The 20,144-nt window shown below is 44.3% G+C and overlaps 1 protein-coding gene across 1 annotated transcript; it reads right to left on the bottom strand.

Moving 5' to 3' along the window:
- Positions 1-7,299: 7,299 nt before the first annotated feature.
- Positions 7,300-19,178, bottom strand: CD40LG (CD40 ligand). Its single transcript, XM_036919184.2, has 5 exons — positions 18,950-19,178; positions 16,946-17,077; positions 13,203-13,263; positions 11,170-11,232; positions 7,300-8,434 (listed from the first exon to the last, which is right to left on the bottom strand). The coding sequence occupies exons 1-5, from the start codon at positions 19,103-19,105 to the stop codon at positions 8,058-8,060; spliced, it is 789 nt and encodes a 262-aa protein (XP_036775079.1). The 5' UTR covers positions 19,106-19,178; the 3' UTR covers positions 7,300-8,057.
- Positions 19,179-20,144: the final 966 nt, after the last annotated feature.

Raw genomic sequence — 20,144 nt, 5'->3', positions numbered from 1 at the left:
GTCCTATAGTACCTCAAACTCAGCATATCCAAAATTGGACTCCTCATTCCGATTCCCAAATCTGCTCTTCCAATGTTTCCATACCAGTAAACAGCACCCCTGGCCACTTAGTTCCCCAGGTCACAAAAATGGGCATTATCCTTCATTCCATCCTCTCCCTTGACCCTGTATAACTTTATGCTTTAACCCTTTATTAACCTAGTCATCAAGTATTACCATTTCTAACTGTGTTGTGTCCCCTGAATTCCTCTCCATCCTCATGACCATTGCCTATTTTTGGCACTTAACATCTCTCCCTCAGGCTAACACATCTCCTTGCCCCTCGCATCACCCTCTCTAGTCTGGCCTCTATGATTATCTAAAATGCATATACGTATGTGTATGTGTATGTTTGTATGTATTAAGATTGCTAGGTAAAATACAAGATGACCAGTTAAACTGAATTTCAGCCATACAAAAAAAATTTTGGTATAGATCATATCCCAAATAATGCATGGGATATACTTATACTAAGTTTTCAAAAGTTTGCCTGAAATTGATATCCTGAACTTTTATTTGCCAACTCTGACAGATTTAATATATACTTACATATGTGTATGTATACAAATATATACACACACACACACACACACACACACACACATATATATTTCCTAGGGGCAGTGACCCCCTAATAGCAATGAACACAGTTAGTGCCTAGAACTTGGTTTCTAAACACTTATACTCTGCACCAAAAGAACCACAGCTCCTTGGAGAAATGGTTGATCCTATGGCTGAGGCAGGGACAGTACAAAATGAACCTAGAACATCTTGTTGTGGCCGAAGAAAGTAATGGAATGCTCAAAAAAACCCAATAGGGGCATGTTGCAAGGACACAGGTGCCAACTTGAAGAGGCTCCCACTGGCCAAATAAGGGAAAATCTGAACACTAAAATAAGGACAGTAATACATTGGAAAACATTGAAAAAGTAGAGATCTATGCACCCATACTGATACATAAATAAGTCGGGAGCAAGGGAAGGCTCTTGTTTACAGTACCATGCTGTGTGTTGACCGGTTACTGTGGAAGGACCACTGGAGTTGGAAAATCATTAATTTGGATCCATCAAAGTAAATGTGGATTCGGGCAAGAATTATCATGGGGCACTAAATATAGGGGTGATGATGAGAAAGATAGTCTTAGTTTCCCCAAAGGCTACTTACTAGTTGCAAGGGGGGAAGTAGTAAGTATAGACTGGAGAAATGGGACACCACCTTAACTGAGTGATCAAAATGAACATCAACAGTGAGAGACCAATGGACATCATGTGCTTCCAGATGTGATACCTGAGAAGGACACACCATTTATGTAGTTTTCCACCCCAGAAAGCATCACCTGAATTTAACCGTGAAGAAACTTCAGACAGACTCAACATAAGGAACATTCTTTTTTTTTTTTTTAAGGGGAGGGATTGTTACTATCATACTCTAAAATGTCAATATCATTAAAGGCAAAGAAGGGCAATGGAAATGGTCCAGATTAAAGGTAACTGAAGAGACATGACAACTGAACAAGACCTGAGCCTAGACTGGGTCCTGTGCTGGAGGGAAAATGCTAGCAAAGGCATTATTGGATCACTTAATTGTATTGAAATGCCAATGGAAGACCAGCATGAATGTTAAATTTCCTGACGTTGATAACCGTACTGTGCTTATAGACAAGAACATCTTTATTCTTGGGAAATGCACACTGAGGCATTTAGAGGTGAAGGCCATGATGTACGCAACTTACTCTTGAATGGGTCAGAAAAAAAGATACACTTCTTACTTGCATTGTTCTTATTTTTGCAACTTTTCTGTAACTGTGAAATAATTTTTAAATAAATTTTTTTAAAAGTCAGCTTAAGCATTGCCTCCTTAGGGAATCCAGACCCCAGCAGCTCCTTTTGCTCAGCCACCACATTACACTTTATTTGCATGTGTCTTTTTCCATGCTAAATGTTACTTGCCTTAAAAAGAGGGATTGACTCCTTTCATCCATGTGAGTTCAGGGCCTGATTGATACAGGTTCAAGCCCATAGAACCTATTCAGTATTTATTGAATTAGCAAACGTTCCAAATAATCTGAGGTCTCTGCTATTTGTATGGGAACACTGTAAAAACTTGCCTTGATGCCAAGACCAGAAGCCATCTGGGGTCCTTAGCTTTCTGCAACCTCCGAGCTTGCAAGGTCCGGTCTGGACCCAGCCTCCTCTTCCCCTTTCTCACCACTTGCCCTGCAGGCCACCTTAGCCATGCTGTCTTGCAGGATGCTGTGCAGCCAGCCCCTCTGGGAAGGCAGGCCAGAGGGCAGCTAATCTCTGGTACCCTAGCACAAAGCCTCTTCCTAGGTTGGGTTTTAGCATGTGCTGTTTGGCCGGTATCCCAATATTTTTTCTCTCTTAAGACCCTCTATGAGCTGACCTCTACCTGCTCCCCTGACCCTTTGATCGATTTTCACACCTCTGCTTTTGCATATTCTATCCTCTGCCTCTGGGACTCGTTTCTTCCCTATCTCGTGCTCTTCGCTTCCCCGGCATCCTTCAAGGCTCAGTCTGTGCCACCCCTCCCGGAAAGCCTTTCCTGACACCTAGCTTCCCCTGCTTGTCTGAGTTACCTGTCCTTGCTGTGTATTCCCTGTAACCTCATCCTTACCCCTGCTGTAGCATGGACGCCGGACTTTAAATGCTTGCACACGTGTTATGCAACAGGCTGTAAGCTACCTGAGGGCAGGGACTGGATCGTAGTCATCCCATGCATAGATAGCACACAGCCCACAACCTCAGTCTGTGTTGGACGGGTGGGTGGATGGATAAAAAGAAATCTTTAACTCGTAGTAACAAGAAATGTGAATCAAATCCAAGATGTGCTAAAGTTAAAAAGTTGCATGTTGGACTTGAAAGAGGTTTACAATCAGAGAGGTACAGGAGATAGGAGTAGAGCTCGTGACCAAAATTTACTGGACTTTAAATGGGGTTACATTAGCAGGCAAAATGTGAAGGATAATCCCAAGGGAAAGAAAAGCAACTATGTATTTAACTGTTTTTCTTGAGGGTTGCTAATTGCCTACTGGGGTACATTTGTCCTTTAGATTGGGGATCACTGATAATAGTTTTTTAAAAGGAAACCTTCCTAAATATCTTAAATATGGAATTGCTCAAGCCTACTGAGGAGTCTGGTGACCCCAAGCCTCCACTGGTTACTTGGTTTTGACAATGAAACTTTAAGAGTCTTTACTATACACAGTTCTACTCTAATGTTCGGTAGATGTTCTAAGCCTTTTTTTCTTTCTTTCCTTTTTGTTTTATTTTTCCTTTGCTTCAAATTGATCTTTGCTCTACTCCATGGGCAAGGCCTTGTGGACTGGGGCTGCCAGGCATTCATGGATTTCAACCATTTTAAGATACCATCCTGTCTACTTGTACCCGTGGGTGCTGGGGCCATTGGAGACCCACCTTAGTGTTTTTTATATGATCTGTTCCAGAGAGCAGACTGTGGGGAACTTTTTATGAATGATCAAATCCTCATAAACCTTGCAAAGCAGGTGCTCTTATCATGCTCACTTGACAGATGAGAACACTGAGGCCCAGAGGAGGGGAAATGACTTGCCTATGGTTATAAAGTTGGTAAAATAGTGGACCTAGATGAAGACTGTCTTTGTCTGACTCCAGAAACCACTGCACTACGCTGAGTATTTCTGGTTTTGTTTCTAAGAATGGAGATGTGGTTCACAGAGAAAAAGAACATAATAAAAATCATAGTAAAATAATAAAACTATAAATATCATAAAATGAATAATATAGTAAAAATCATTAAAAAATCATAATAAAATAAAACCATTTAGTTCCATGTTCCATGTTTCTGTATCTCCAAGTACTTGAGACTGCTCTAAGGGCCTAAGGCAGTACAGCTTCCAACACAGTGGTATCAGGCCCTATGAAAACAGTTAAGTTCAACACAAAACATACTCCCTCCCAGAGCCCTGGAGTCTATGTCATTTCCCGTTAGCTGGGACACCCTGTACTGACAGCTTGCTAGGGCACATTGTTTGCATTCTGAAGGCATTTGCTTCGTATCAGGTAAGAGAGGCAGTAATGTTATACACTTTGTTTTCTCTTTATGTGTAAATAAGAATTATCTATTGATCATTTCAAGCATTCCTCCTCCCACTTAGATGGATTGCAGAAATGACATGTTTATAAACATGGAATTAAGTTAGGTAATTCATGACTATTACAGGTAGATCAGAAGTGTATTCAAGTCTTCATTGTTTATTGGAACAACTTTGAAAATGTTCCAGTGAAGTCCGGAGCAAACATACTATGTCGCATGCTGCTAGGAAATATATAATAAAAAGGGGTTATCTATTTTTATCTACAGTATAATCCTCAGTCATTCTCTATTCCTTGAGGACATTTTTGTCATATAGATGTTTTTGACATAATGAAGGTTTTTACAGTATTACAAATTTTTGCTTTAACCCACATACAGAATTATTTTGTAGACTACTGAGTTATGACCAGGTGCATTTATTCATTCATTGCTTCCTTCATGCGGCAAATATAGGGCCAATTCTGTGGCAGGCCCTCTGGTAGACACTGACGTTACTGTGGTGAACAGGACAAGGTCTTGGCCCTCAAGAAGCTCACAACACAGTAGGAAAGACCTCAACCAAGATCAGTGCTCCGAAGGGTGCAGTGGGGGAGGGGCTGGGTGCTGCAAGAGAAAACAGCATGCTTGGGCCCTAAGGCAGGAAAGCTTTGGTAGCCTTGCTTAGAGGAACTGAGGGTTAGAACGTGACACATGGAGAAAAATCCTGGTGGAGATTTAATAAGTTACTTTGGTCTTTTTCTAAGGTCAATAAGAACCAAGGGAGTGTTGAAATGTGACCTGCATTTATGAATTCACACTGGCTGTGCGTGAACAATGGCTGAGAGGGAGCAGGAGTGGAGGTGGGGGATCCAGGAGGCTGTTGTGGCATTCCAGGAGAGAGATGATGGCAGTTTGGCCAAGGGTAGTGGCAGAAGAGGCGGAAAAACATAGATTCATTTAAGAGCTGTTAAAGAAATAGGGTTGACCAAGAGTGGACTAACAGTTACCAAAGGGAAAGGGACTGGAGAGAATGGGAGGGAAGGGAGGGATAAGCGGGGGGGAAAAAGAAAGGGGGTATTAGGATTAGCATTTATAATATGGGGGGGCACAGGGAGGGCTTTGCAACACAGAGAAGACAAGTAGTGATTCTACAGCACCTTACTACACAGATGGACAGTGACTGTAATGGGGTTTGTGGGGGGGACTTGGTGAATGGGGAAACCCTAGTAAACATAATGTTCTGCATGTAATTGTAGATTAATGATAACAAGATAATAAACAAAGAAAAAGAAATAGGGTTGAGGTGTGCAGGCTGCTAGTGTTGGCCATGGGAGTGAGGACTGAGAAGTCAAGCCAGGTTTCTGGCTTGGGAAGCAGGGTTGGAGAGGCCATCATTCAGAGGAGTGGGAAACACTGGATGAGGGTCCCCTGTGTGGGGCGAAGGAGCGCGAGTTCCAGTTGGGTGACTGGGCTTGAGGGCCCGGGCCCACCATGTGCTGCTGCAGGCCATCGGGGACAAAGCCCAGGGGTCAGGTCAGGGCTAAAGGCATGACGTTCATAGCATGAAGGGGGTGCTTCACCCATGAGTGAGGCAGACAGCCCACTGTGATCAGGGAGGCCAAGAAGGGAAGAGGGTGGAAGGTGGGACCTGGAGTTCTTGAGACGAGGTGACCTTGTGAGGAAGCAGTCTGAGGGGCCAGAGCCAGTGGGCTATGTGAGCTTAGGGGAAAGCTCTGGGCTGGAGCTATGGGGAGAGGGCGTGCATTTAAAGAGCAGTAGGAAACATGGGAGCAGAGGAGAGAGCCTAGAAAATGTAGAGTTTTTCTAGCTATAGCATTCCTTCTGATAACAGGTATCTTTAGCAACTTGGTTACTAGAGGTGGAGATAATCTGGAAGATAATGATTCCCAAAGAAGAAGGCAGGGTGACGTGCAGGTGCAGTGTTTAAATCAGAGGATGTGAGTATATAAAGGCTATCAAAGACTTGTTCACTCTGGACATGGACTCACTTCTGATGGACCCCTACTAAAAGGGCAACACCTCTTGCCCTCTGCCCTGCCCTCACTGCCTCACTCAGACAAGCTGGCCAAGTATGGCCGTGCTACACGTAGGCACAGTTACTGGGAGAGAGAGTCACGGCCTTGTATTGTCTTCTTCTCTTTGGACTGGGCTGAGCCCTTTCCTCAGCTAGACCTGAGTCCTGGCCTTCGTAAGGGGGGCTCATCCCTGTGAGAATACTGCCGCCGGGGTGGTTCAGCCAACTCACTGCCACAGCCGCTGCCCCACTTCCTTCCAGCCTCCCATGCGGAGGATGATGCTGTGCAAGGATTTTCGCTGAAGAGGATAAGGTAGCACTTGTGGATACACCCCTAAGTGAGTCGCTCACTCAAGGGATGTTACCCCCGCATACCGCATACCGGAAGTTCTCTTCTTGGAGAAAGAATGCAGCCAAGCGAGTTTTTCTAGCACGCTTTCTAGAAACCTGTGTTGGAAACTCAGGCATGCTTGTAGGTCTTCACAGTCACTCACCCAAAAAGGGACGGTGCTGTCTGCAGGACTGAAGAGCAGGGCAGTGGCCAAGAACTGGCCCCACCTCTCCCCATTCCCCTTTCTTATTTCCACAGTAACGTTTTTCTGCTTGAACATGTGGGGTCTGTCTTAAGCAAAGCACTCTACCGGGAGAGCGAAGAAGCCACTCTGGATTTCTGACATGAACAATGCCTCAAGTGGAGGTGACAAGGAATGGCTCTGTTGACGTCAGTGGAAGACGGAGGGTCCGATACCTCCCCTCAGTTTGTCCCAGCTCCATTTCCTCTTCCCTAAGGCGAAACCACCTAGACAGCTATTAGGAAGATCCCATGACTGCTTCTCATGTAATACCCTCCCTCCAGCTTCATTCAGCTCTGATTAATCAGGAAAACAACAGTCTCTCGTCAGTCCCCTGCAACCTTTCCAGAGAAAGCTGGAAATCAAGACCCAAACGGCTTTTCACTGAATAAACTCGCACATCATCCCTCAAAGGCTGTCACAGACTTCCAGGGAGCGTGCTGTCGCCAGGCTATTTTGCGGGGCAACAAGCTGAGAACCAAGTTCATGAAAACATCACAAAGGTTGGGAAAACTCCCTCCAAATCTTTCCTCCTCCTCCAACTGGCTCAGGGCATTAAATGCTAAATAACAACAATAATGTTAAGGGATTTTTATTATTCAAAAAATAAATAACAAGATAATCACAAGTTCACTCTGGAAACAATGAAGACTGCAGGTAGATACAATAGATTTCCTTTAAACACAGTCATTTCGGGAGGAGGAGTGGGCAGGCTCACAGCTGCTCTCTCTGCTTCCCCCTCCCGTGGTAGAGTGGTGGAGATAGGACAGGGTTGAAATAGGATACCTGATTAGCAACAGCCTGACTGTGTGTGTGTGTGATGGGGGCAGGGTTTTTCAGTTCTCCAGTACACTGGACTTTCTAGAGCTTGCCCCCTCCATCTGGGCCACAGGGCCACAGGAACCCAGAATCGAACATAATTATGCGAGCTGAGGCTCCCTGTCTCCCTTCCACATCTTCACTGATTAAGTCAAATACATCATCCACTGAAAGACACTGCATGCAAAGAAACACAACTAAACTTGGCTGATTATCTGCTGTTTACTCAGAATTCGGTCTGTGCATAATGGCCTGGTCTTTTCATAGGACTCTGGATGTCTGCATCAGTGGGATTGCTGCTTCAGAATATAAGCTCTTATGGAGCAGGCCCGTGTGAGTTTCACCCGCCCTGTAATTCAGTTTTTGCAGCTTTACATGCCTTGGGGTGTATAATAAATAGTTCTCCATGAGGAGGATCCTAGGGTTATAAATAGGCAGTTCAACAGGGTGATCTTAACTGCTTTGCTGTATTAGGAAGACTGCCAGCATCGGCTGGGCCACAGCCTGCGAAGTTACACTGTTCAGAGCTTGAGCAAGCCGAAAGACGTGAAGCCGGTCCCATGGCTTACTTGGCTTGGATCAGTCACATTGACAAACACCGAAGCACCTGGGTGCAATTCAAATACTCCTCCCAAGTGAATGGATTGTTGCCCGCAAGGTTTGGAGGAACTGTGGGTATTTGCTGCTCTAAGTAAGATTCTCTCGGATCCACTCGCGGACCTCAGGCAGAGGCTGGCTATGAACGGAGCGTGACTCGAAGCTTCTCTATTGGAACAGAAGGTGACTTGGGCATAGATATAATAGAGTCCTTGCCTTTTAACGGCCAGCTGCTTCCCATTTTCGAGGGTTACCAGGTTGCTGCTTATGGTGTAGTATCCTTTGGGGGCCCACTGTAGAACTGTAATGGAGAGGGAAGAGATTGCTGGTGAGGTGAAGCACACATGGTTTACATCCTAACAGCAAGGCTGGTTTAAGGTTGGGTACCGGCTTCATGTAGGAATGGAAGCATTGGGCGTCAGGGATTCCTAAGGACCCGTCCAGCCATCAGAGTCTGTGGATGAGCTATGACTTCAAATCAGCATGGACTCACTATCGGATGGAGCTGGGCTCCCATCCGGGCTTTCTTCGGGCTTGGGCAAGTCACCTAATCTCCTGAGGAACCGAGCTTCAGTTCCTCATCAGCAACATGGGGCTAACGTGACAGGGTATTCCAGAGACTTGGTTTGAAAATTAAAGTGACAGCACAATGAGTTGCCTAAACCTTTTAGAGTTTTTAAAGCCAGTTTTCCCTTGAACTTAAGAAAGTGCAAATGCTCTCAAAAGCCTACGTCATAAACTGTGCATGCCAAAATATTCAGATGGATTATTGCTAATATGGACACGGAGAACTCACTTTCCTTGAACGTTACAAAGTCAAAGAGTTGCCAGTCTCCTTAGCTCAGTCTCAGCACAGAGAAAAGGAAGGACCCCCTTGCGTCCTACTTGATCATGCTGTTGCCAGCCCAACCTCCCTCCCACAAGGACTAAAATTAGACAAGGAGGTATGAAAATAAACCTGTCATTTCACTGTGTGTTTTGATCTCCCGTTGTAGTGGGCGCCACCGACTTGAAAGTACCTGCGTTCTTGTGGCTAAAGCGGGGTACCCACCGACAGTGTGCCATTTTCTCGGCTGGGATGTTGAGTGGGTTCAAAGTAGTGTGTGTGCACCCGATTTCAAATCTCAGCTCCCACAGAGAGCTAGGCAGCTGGGGCTGGGGGCTGGGGAGAAGGGAGAGCACTGCTGCACCTGCTCCCTTGAGCTTTTTAAAAAACAAAGAGGAGTTTGGTGGCCTCTCGGGGTGTAAGCTCCAACCTGTTAAGGCTCATCCTTTAATAAGAGGAAAAGCATCCCCCAAATGCCAGACATTTCTTGGCCCTCCAGGCCACTCCAGAAATGATGCCGCATTATCGTGTTTTCACTTTTGGATCATTTGATGAGAAAACAAGGGCAGGTTCCCATCCTCTAGTCCACTAAGTTTCTGTTTGTAAGTCCTTCTCTAATTTCCATCGTTGTTGTGGGAAATAGGTCAAGTCTGTAGCAGCACGACCAGGTAGGAATGAGAGGTTGGGGACTGATGTGAGGTGAGGAATGTTAACTGTCTTCCCACCTCATCCCCAGCAGACCTTCTGTGATGCAGGCTGAAAACTATGTTTGGACCAATGTCAATTATGGGCTTTTGGTAGAACCTGAGCACTGTGAAATATATCCAAGGGCAAGAATTTAAATATAGGTGGGTAAATAGCAGTGGGGAACTGTTCTTTAAGGAGGTGTGTCTGTTGCTGTCACCCAACCCAGATGAGGTGTCAGGTGGATGGCCACCCTGGACATGCCAATATAGTTGTGATGTTCTCCCATAAGTGTATTTTCCAAGAAAGGGGTACTTGCAGAATTATTAAATATTGTGGGCATAATCAGTATCAATGAAGGGCTTTACCTGACTCTTGTGACGTCTAAACTACAGCAAGGTAAGCTAAGTAATGACATCTTACACTTATATAGCACCTGACTGTGTAACTTTCCTCCACATTAGCTGATTTGGTGCTCAGAGTTGCCTGTGAAGTAAGTGAGGCAGGAAACTGCTGTGTAGGTAAAGGGACTTGCCCAAGGTCACCCAGCAAGTGGTAGTCCTGGTTCTCGAATCTCAGGATTCCAGAACCTTATTCCTATATCATGATCCATGACAGCCTTTATGTGTTACACACTGAGAAGCCAAGCCATCTCAGAGATGAAGCAGTATCTCCTCTCCTCTCTTTCTCTGCCTTTATCTAACACACACACACACACACACACACACACACAGACACACACACACACACACACACACTGTTTAGAACTCCATTCGGTAACACGGTGTTGAATTTTTCAAAGACTGCTCTGATGCTCTCAGAATGCATTCACGTAGATGGGGGATTTTATGCTAGTACGTATGTTTCCATCCATTTATCAGATGCAACACACACTCCAGCACCAGCTATTGCAAGGTACAGATTTGGGAAAAAAGATCTAAGGGCTCAAATGATGGCAGAACGTATATGGAAATAAAATCATTCAGAGTTGAAAAGATTACAGTATGTCATCTGTTGTTACTTCATTGGAAAATCTAACATCCTGGCACCTATTGATCTCTGCAGAATAATTTTACCTTTAATTTCCTTGGGGTTGGCCCCAGTGAGGCTGGGGTTCATCACACAGGGATTGACAGATGGCAGGAAATACCCCCTAAGGCCCATTTGCACACAGTGAAGAGGGGTTCAGATGAGAGATGTCCCCAGTCAGGAGGGCACTACCTGCCATCTCTCCCAGGTTGTCAGAATAATGGTCCTGCCACCCAGTAATTCATCATTCAGAATCAGCCATTGAGCAAGAACATAATGAGAACATCAAGATTACTTCCCCCCTTTTGTCCCTCCAAGTCCCAGCTGTGCATTTGAGCTCATTTTGAAGACAAAGGAGAGCAGATGAGAGGTGTATGGGTGGGTCTGGAAATTGGGCCCCAGAGGAAGAGGGGAGCTGAGTCATTAGGCTCCAGTGCTCCAGCTTCCCAGTCTTCCCCCTTGGGTGGCTGAGCTCAGATGCCTTAGGACTTACTTACCAGATGCTGTTTTACTACTGGCCTCGCTGATGACATGTGCCGCAATTTGAGGATCCTGATCACCTGAAATGAAATCAAAAGCAAACCGTCAGGCCAAAGTAACCCAAAACGGCCTGCAAAACTATCAGGTCTATTTCTACAGCTGTGTCATAGAGACTGGGCTTTCATATGTTATTAAAAGGTTATCAAAATCCTGAAAAAGGTCATTAAAGACCTATAAGAAGGTTATTAAAATCCTTAAAAAGGAAGGATAAAGGTCTGAAATCCCCCTCAGAGAGGGAAAAATTGGTTTCTAAAATCTGAACAATTGAATTGGCTGTTCCCTCCAATCCCAATCTTTTAAGAGTTGCTGAGTGCTTGACTGCACTTTACGTAACACTGACACAGGCTGTAAACACTGGGCTTCATTAAACAATTTTTTAATCTTGCTTTTAGGAATGACTCCCATCCATTGGAAATCATGGTGGGCCCCCAGGTCATGTCTGCACTCTTAGCTAGTAAGATGCTTCTGGTGTCTGATTTGGTCAAGCAACTAGAGCCTATCGTATCTCTCTTGGTTTCTCATGTAAGAGCCTTACTCCTTAATTAGATGTGCTGATCTCCCAAGTATAGAGACTGTGTGGAAGTTTCTTTTTTTCCAGTAATGAGCCCAATAGTGGACACTTTGTAGGTGCCCTATAAATATCAAGTCAAACTGCATGACCTACATTCACAGTTTTGTTAAGTTTATTCTTTTCCTGAAGACTGCCAGGCAGCATCTACTGCTACTGAACTCTTACCTCAAATCTCACTGTAATGAACAAGCAACATGGTAGCATTCAAAATATCTTAAGTCATTCTAAAGAAAAAAACCTGCATGGAAATCAGATGACCCTTTGCATCCAGACCAACAGTTAAAGCAAGGTCTGAGTACTCCCTTTGCTCAGAAAACAGTATCTGTATCTCTGTATGTATGTATATATGGATTTCTCTGTGTGTGTTACATTTATACAAGCCACAGCATCTTCGTCACTGACTTCATGACATAATAGTCAGACGACACCCATCTATCAACACACCATCTGTCCCATGCCCCACTGCTCAGGTCACCCCAAGCATTGCTGTGTTTGGTTTGGAGTGCTACATTCTAAGAGGAAGAGGGAAAGTTAGTGTGTCCAGAAGGGGAGGTAACTAGGAGAGGAGAGGGCTTGGAAAGGGTCATAGGAAGAATCATGGAAGACATTGGGGAGGTTTAGCCTGGAGAAAAACAGGTTCAGGGGCCATGATTGCTGTTTCCAACATCTGGACAGCGGCTGTGTAGAAGCAGAATTATACTTAGTAGGGCCCCAAAGAGCAGAAGTGAGTCCAGGGAGTGAAGTTTACAGGAACGAATTTCCACTCCAGGGGAGAAAAGATTTCTCCAGAGTAGTATTGTAATCTTCCAATTATCAGAGCCATTCAAAGATGGATGAGGCTGCTTTATGGGATAGAAGGTGCCCGGGCATGTTGCCCCAGAGGCCAGATGGTCAATGCTGCTGGGAAGGAGATTCGTGCTCTGCGGCTGGGGCTGGACTGGAGAACCATCAAGGTCCCTTTCAACCCTGAAGTACTGGAGAGTCTCTGACATCGAGGACAGGGCAAAGTAGGATATTGTCACACCAAATCACCCCCTGATCCCAGAGGTTCCAGTGGCCATGGTTTCCCATGAAAAACTGCTATCATTGAGTCAATGAATGCCACTGCTACCAAATGATGACTTTCTTGTCATCTTAGCCTCTGTAGGTGCTATAGGCTGTTATGGTTGCTTTGATTTAAGGTTTTGAAAATAATAGGGTTTCTTCATACTTGGTAGCGTCAGCATTAAAGGAACAGAGCCACCCCCATAAATATGTACATACAAAGCCTTTCCAAACCACAGGCACCAGAGAAGGGGTTGATTTAGCCACTGTGTTCTGTTTCATTTCCAGAGCTTAAAGTTCCCTGATTTCAACACTAGGTTGTTCAATAAAATCTGCCTAAAGCATATTCATAGAAATTGGAACCCAGCAACCTACCTTTTTGCCTTTCAAAGTTTTCGTCTTTCTTCTTCGGTTCCTCCTGATGTTCCATCATATTCTAGAAAAAGAATCATTGCCAGTGTCATTTGGACAGGAGCTCTGGTGTGGGGTTTAAGAGGCATTGTGCACTCGGCATCTGCCATTGCTCTGTTGTGTATTTCTGGTGAGGGTCATCATGCAGACTCAGATCCTGTCACTAATTTGACCTTAATCACTGGGAGCCCATGGCTCTGACAGATGAGCTGACAGCCCAGGAAGCCCAGGGGTGACCTTGGAAGCAGAATTACTTTATTATCTCCATTCTAGTGCTCTCTCCAGACCAGAGGCTGAGAAGGTGACCCCTCCTATGACCCCGGCCTCCCTGGCTTTGACAGGTATTGACAAAGAATGCTGAATGGGGAGATGATTCTACCCTGGGAACAGGTGTACAGAATATTATTAAACAGAAAGCCAAGTGTGTATCTATTAAAATAAAATTGATCTGGAATCTATAAAGAAATGGCCATAGGAAGTTTGATCTTGAGAAGAAATCTCAGACTATGGAAAGACCTTTAGACGTATTTAATTTTGTGGACCCTTTCAATGGGCTGAGGAGATTCTCTTGGTGCTGGTTGCCTTGTGTGGCCTGTATATATTTAGAATCAACAGCATTTAGGAAACACAGGTCATCTCCCAATGCTGCTGATGTTCAAAGGCAAATGCAACATTTCTCAAGGGGTTTCTTCTTACTCAGCAACAGAAGGAAGGCTAGAGGTACTTAAAGAAGCTAACAGGGACTGCCATCAACAGAGGTTGGAAGGTAATAAAAGCTTTGGCTGCTATATACTGAATAAAAGGCCCAGACGGCTTTAGTAGCTGGCGTGAAGTCCCCAAGGAGTCTGAGGTTGAAGCCAAGAGTAGAAACTGTGAGGTCACATTCGTAGGCCAGCTTAGCTCACGCCATTAGCCTGTACTCTGAGCACAAAGGAGGAGGACAGGCATATTTTCACATCTCATGACCTGATAATTCCCATTACTGGAGTCAGTTCTCTACAGTGACTTGCTTTTTGTTCCTCCCCTAGAAGGAATCAGTGTTGTTACTGTTGAGCGTCTTGGGGTAGGCTCAGCTCAGTTGCCAGATGGGAGGGTGTAAGTCACACAGCCCAGAGGGAACCTGTGCCTCGAGACGCTCACATGGGCCACAGAGCTTCAACTTTCCACTCAAGCTGAAGTGTGGCCCTGTGAAAGCGCAGCAACAGGAAAATGTTTGTGAGATAACAAGTAAACAAATGAGTATTCAGTGCCTTTGCAGAACCTGGAGTGTGGTGACTGAGGTGGAGACACTTTTAGGCTGGGTGCTTGCATTGGTGTCAGGGCTTGGCCACGGTGAAAATGTGAAGTCAGCAAAGTGTCTTTTATGCACCCGGCCTCGCCTTTCCGTGAACTTTCCCCCAGCCACACTCCCCAGAGCCCTTGTTTTTGCTCGCTTCACTCCCCACCTCAACTGAAAGATTTTTTAAAGCGGACTTTCAGAAAATCTGGGAGCAGTTATTTCTCTCTTGGTGGGAACTCTATGTGGCAACGATGGACAGGTTGACCTTCCACTTGAAAAGGAAATGCTTTAACCCTGTCATTGCAGCCACTGGGGGACAGACAACCGTGGAACTGATCATTCCGGCAGCAGGTGGGGTGGGTAGTCAGGTTCAATGAGGAATTGCACTATTTGACATGCTGCTTCCACTTACCCTAACATCAGCCCTGACCCCCATCTTCCCCCAAAGTGACAGGGTGGTGCCACCTGCCTCAGGAGGTAAGGGGTGAGAGCTCCTTCTCACTAGAGGTGTTCAGAGACAGGTGACCACTTGGTAGAGACTGTGGGGAGAAGACTGAGGATTGGGGATGATGATTGGGCTGGGTGATTTCTAAGACCCCTCAACTCCTATGATTCGGAGCCTCCCCCAGATTAAAACCTTAGGTTGCTCTAGACCGGTCAGACCGTGATCCCTGAGTAATTCGGTCTTTTTAGACTATGTATCTGGGCCGTCACTTTTTCATGTAAGCGTAAGCAAAGAGACCAAACTGGCTGCTTTCTCGACTCCTATCCTGGGCAGCTGATCTAGGAGGCTTTACTTATCTGACCTGAAGTAAAGACATGAGGAATTGGCAGTTCAATTGTAAAACTCTCAGTAAGAACGAGAGAGGGTGGGTAAAAACCCAACAGCCACTCTCATCGCCAGTGGGGGGACCTGAAGCCTGAGCACGTAATTACAGAATGTTGGAGCTGGTAAGTGCCCTTACAGATAATTTCAGCTCTTTCATTTTGTAGGTGATAAAACTGAGGCCCAGAGAGGTGGAGTCATTTGCCCAAGATCACACAGCCAAGCATCTTAAATATGCTGTTTGGATTATTTATCATTGTCCCCAAAGTGGTTTTATTCCCATTTAGATTTGCAAAAGCCCCAAACCTTGTAACACTGGCCAAAATCCCCAAAGAACCGGAAAAACTCAGATCATTCCCAAGCCTTGCAAATAAAGAGTTAGAAATCTTTCATCTAAGACCTAAATTGGGGTAAAGACCCTAAAACTCAGCAGCAGGTTTGAGCTGTATTCTGATTCCCACACGTGACCCAGGAGTAAGCTCTCAGAGTCTTCACTACTGGGTTAAATTACACATTGGGGACGGTACAGAAAGACTGGAGTAAGCTCAGAGGTAAGATCTTAAGCCCTCCAATCCTGGATTAAACTGCACAGCATCTGTATGTGAGAACTAGCTCATTGCTTTACCCAGATATCCACCCACCTGGCACAGAGCTGCCCTCAATGTGGGGCGCTGCCCCCTATTCACAACCCCAAAGGGGGCTGAGAGCCAAGTGTATTTGACTCTATTCTGAGAGGAAAACAGGCTGAAAGACGTCCTGATATTCTGCTTTAGGAGAAAGAGCCCCTAGACCCCTTGGCTATGATGGTAGAATTAATGTTGTAAATGCACCCACAGGAAACAGTCTACCACTGCAATGACTTCATGTTGGGAGCTAGCCTGTTGGGCTAGAAGCCTTCAAACTCTGTCTGCCTTGGGTCTTGATTGGCCCCAGAGTGGGCTGGCTTCACAAGCAGGCGGTATTATATGACGTATGGTTCCGGCCATACTGAGAAAGTCCATCACCCATTCCCCATTCCTCTCCTCACAATAAATCACTTTCACGGCACCTGAAATGCCACCATCAGAGAAGCATTCCTTCCTACGCTGCAGTGTATCAGTCTTGAGAAGTTCCTGCTACCCCTGGTAAAGGCAACACCTTAACTGTAGTGGCCACTGGGTATCGCTTCACTGGGAAATGGGGACCAGGCCATGGATCCACAGTGAGAAGCCATCAAGGTTTAGATGGAAAGAAAAGAAAATGCAGAAAACAAACATAGGGTACTTCATAATTCTCCCAGAGGCAGCTGCAAGGATGAGCTTGCGTGCATGTGTCAACATGCCCGCGGGAGTGGTTATTTTCTTCAGAGGGCCTTTTTGTTCTTCTCAAGAACATTCCTATGACTATACACACTTCTAGCTGCTTTCCTTTCCCTTCAAACAGAGAGTTTTGGCTTCGTTTTTTGCTTTTCTCTTTTTTATATACATCCCCACATATGTATGAATGTACACAAATATATATAACAAATATTGACACTTTTATGTTGTTGGGCTTCAGTTTCCCAAACTAGAAGAAGTAGTAAAACTTTTCAATGATATTTTTACCAACAGTGGAGCACCTTACCTTGACAATGGTTTCAAACTGTTTTCTAATTTCCCCACAGTTCAGTAAGGATACGGACCCATCTTCTTTGTGACATTTCTGTATCATTTTCATGAACACAAAATCGTCATGAAGATTCCTTTCGTCTTCTATCTATGTGTGAAATAACAGGGACATGAGAAATGAGATTCTGAAGGTGAATGCAGCTAATGAGGCTGGCCTCTACATTGACTTCGTGGCTTCAACAACAGGAGGAGGACTTTGCAGACATAAATAGGGACAAAAGTTATTACACTGGATTATTGATATTTGGTATTAGCTGTTAAAAAATCTACAGCAGCCAGCAATTAAAATATCATATTATCTGAAGCTCTAGGTAGAAATCACAACTGTTCTAACAAAATATCACCACAAAATGTACTTTTTTTCAATGTATTAGAGCAGCAACATTCTATAGTTGTCATATTACCCATTGCTCCGGGAATGATTGGTCATTAGGAACACAGTCTCTAAAACAGTTTTCTGCTGAGCTCATTTGCCCACTTCATTTCAGTGTTTGGTGCCACGGTGCTTTATAAAAAGAAGTTAATTTGCAATGTATGTCAATTAACTCGAGTTCTAATCACATCGCTTGCTTTTTAATGCTCGTATTTGCAGAAAACGTGCATTTTTTAAAGCAATCATCTTTCATTGCAGAGTTAGCAAGATACTTTATTTTCCAATGTCTTCAATTAAGCGTATAGAATTAACTTGCATAACCAACTAATACTGCGCTATTTTCTGGTTTTAAAATTAAATTTTTAGCAACAAGATACAGGTGGCCGGCGGCTTTCACTATCTTGAAGAGCACACCTAAAGGCTATGGCAGATTTGAGTCTATCCAGGTCAATGTTGCCCCTGTAGAAGCCAGGCACAGGTCCAGGCAGTTGGGTGGCAGAGCCCACCAGGCCAAACACAAACAAACAACTAGACCCAGAATCCCCCTCCTTTCTCAGTGGTGAAAACTAAAATCTGAGTAACCCAGTGAATTGCCTCAGCTGTCACTGCCCCACTTTGTCCTGACAGAAAACCTCATGGCTTTAATTCTAGGTTGGCGTCCCAATTAGAAGACCCTCAAACATCCCTAAGAAAATCTCCAGATGCCGTGCAGCCACAGTTCCCACAGGCAGACTTGTAGGGGCAGCCAGACGATGGATCAAATTTCCCCTTTATATCTATGAGTGATATTGTGCCAACACAGCCACCGATACCCCTCAGTGAAAGTAGGGAAACACACTGAAACAGGATACATCCTAAGGGTCATCTTTTCCCAAGATGCAAGACAACCTCCCAAAGTTAACTCTACTCTTTTATTCTTGCAAGTCCAACCATTTAAGAATGAAAGCATCTCAGAGGGAAACTAAGCAGCTTGCGACCACAATCAGGTTTGAAGAATTATACAGACACCACTTTGACTAAAAGATTGCGCACTCTGGGACTTATCCATGTCTATGCTAATCCAAAGTGCTATGAAATTTCAGATCAAATTGATGCTCTCCTTCTCTGCTCAGAAATTTAAAAGAAAAAAGTTGTCTTCATCAGAAAAAAGAAGTTGACCTTTTAAGCAAAACTTTAGCAAATAATTACAGTTAATGCCTATATTAGTGCTTACTTTGTGCCAGGCTCCGTCCTAAGCTTGTTACAAGGCTAAATGTATTTAATCTATGAGGTGGGTACCATTACTGTCCCCATTTCTCAAATATGGAAACCGAGGCATAGAAATGTAAAACAACTTGCCCAGGATCACAGAGCTGGTAGGTGGCAGAGTCTAGATTTGAACCCGGGCAGTCTGACTCCAGAGCCCAAGTTCTTGACCAGCAACAGGAATACGATACCTCACTAACTACACAACAGACATTATGCCACCAGACCATTTACCTACTTGGGTCCCTACCACTGTTCAACATTTGGAGAGAACTAAAACCAACCAACCCACAAATCAATAAGGACCCCAAATTTAGTTAATAAAGGCTCAATTCATCTTACCTTGTCCAATCTTCTGTGAAGGTACACAGCAAAAAATGCTGATCCAATCATCTGGGTGATAAGAAAAACAGTCAGTAAATACATAAAAATCTTCATACTGACGGGTGGTCCTGTGGCCACAGATCTGGGGGAAGGTTGGCTGTATGTTTCGATCATGCCGTGTTAGAGTTGAACTGATACCTTCTGGCCAAGAAGGTGGCAGCATGAGAAGACTGTCAAAGTGGCCACCTTACTCTGGATTAGTTAAGAGCACACAATCGTCGCAGCCCACACTTCCTGGAAAATGTGCTTCGTAGTCTTCTCTCCTAGCAAAAAAAGTTACGTAAAGGTTTTTTTTTCATTATACCCATATCATTCACTTCCAGGCTTTCCCTTTTGTTAGTAAAGAAGAAACAAGTTTCTTCTTCCATACATTCATTCTTGCCTTGAAATGTCATAGACTTCTTAACAGACAATGGCAGTATTTTCCTATCGCTGTCAAATGTTTTGGGTTCACCAGTTTCAAGGAAAGTGACAAATGAATCCACCAGCAACAGACTTATTTCAATTTCAATCTTACTAATATAAAGCGGGAACCTGGTATATGGGGAAAGAAACAAATGTTAACAAAAGTTTGGATTGATTTTGTGACTGGTGTGCCACTAGCTAATTGTGTCTCAAGATTTCTTCAATCTTTAAACTCAACAAAATCCCAGAAGCTTTTCAAGTCAAGACTCCATGGCATAAGGTAAAAAGAAGCACTGACAATTATTAAATAAAACTGAGCTGGAAAGACAATTCGAGAAAAAAAATTTCTTAAAGGCCAGGAGATGTAGAGTCTTGAGGGAAATCAGGCCAAAACTCTGGTATTCAGGTTAAAATAGGAATAGTAGCTTAAGTTAGCCAAGCTTCCAGTCTACACTCTTCCAATCCAACAGGTAAATGTTGATGCCAGTGTAAGGATTCAGAATAGAGATTATAGACTATGGTTAAAGGACCTGAATTCTGGTCTTGGCTCTACCAGTAAATGGCTCTGGACCTCAGGCAAATCACTTCACCTCTCCAGGTATCAGTTTCCTGATATCCCAACAGGATAGTTGCACCTGCCTTCCCTATCCTATAGGTTGCTTGAAAGTCAAACAAAGATGTGCATGAAAGATCTTTGAAACATGTTAAGCAATAGGCAGACAATTCTCATTCTGAATTTTTTGGAAGT

The sequence above is a fragment of the Manis pentadactyla genome, chromosome X (genome assembly GCF_030020395.1).
Source record: "Manis pentadactyla isolate mManPen7 chromosome X, mManPen7.hap1, whole genome shotgun sequence".
NCBI classification, from domain to species: domain Eukaryota; kingdom Metazoa; phylum Chordata; class Mammalia; order Pholidota; family Manidae; genus Manis; species Manis pentadactyla.
Note: the sequence above shows the minus strand (reverse complement) of the source record. Positions and strands in the feature narration are given on the sequence as shown.

Excerpts from the sequence above, each read along its gene's own strand:
- CD40LG (XM_036919184.2), bottom strand. The coding sequence starts at position 19,105 with ATGATCGAAACATACAGCCAACCTTCCCCCAGATCTGTGGCCACAGGA. Across the intron at positions 17,078-18,949 it reads TTCACAGAAGATTGGACAAG|ATAGAAGACGAAAGGAATCT; the intron begins GTAAGATGAATT and ends TTTCACACATAG. Across the intron at positions 11,233-13,202 it reads AAACTTTGAAAGGCAAAAAG|GTGATCAGGATCCTCAAATT; the intron begins GTAGGTTGCTGG and ends ATTTCATTTCAG.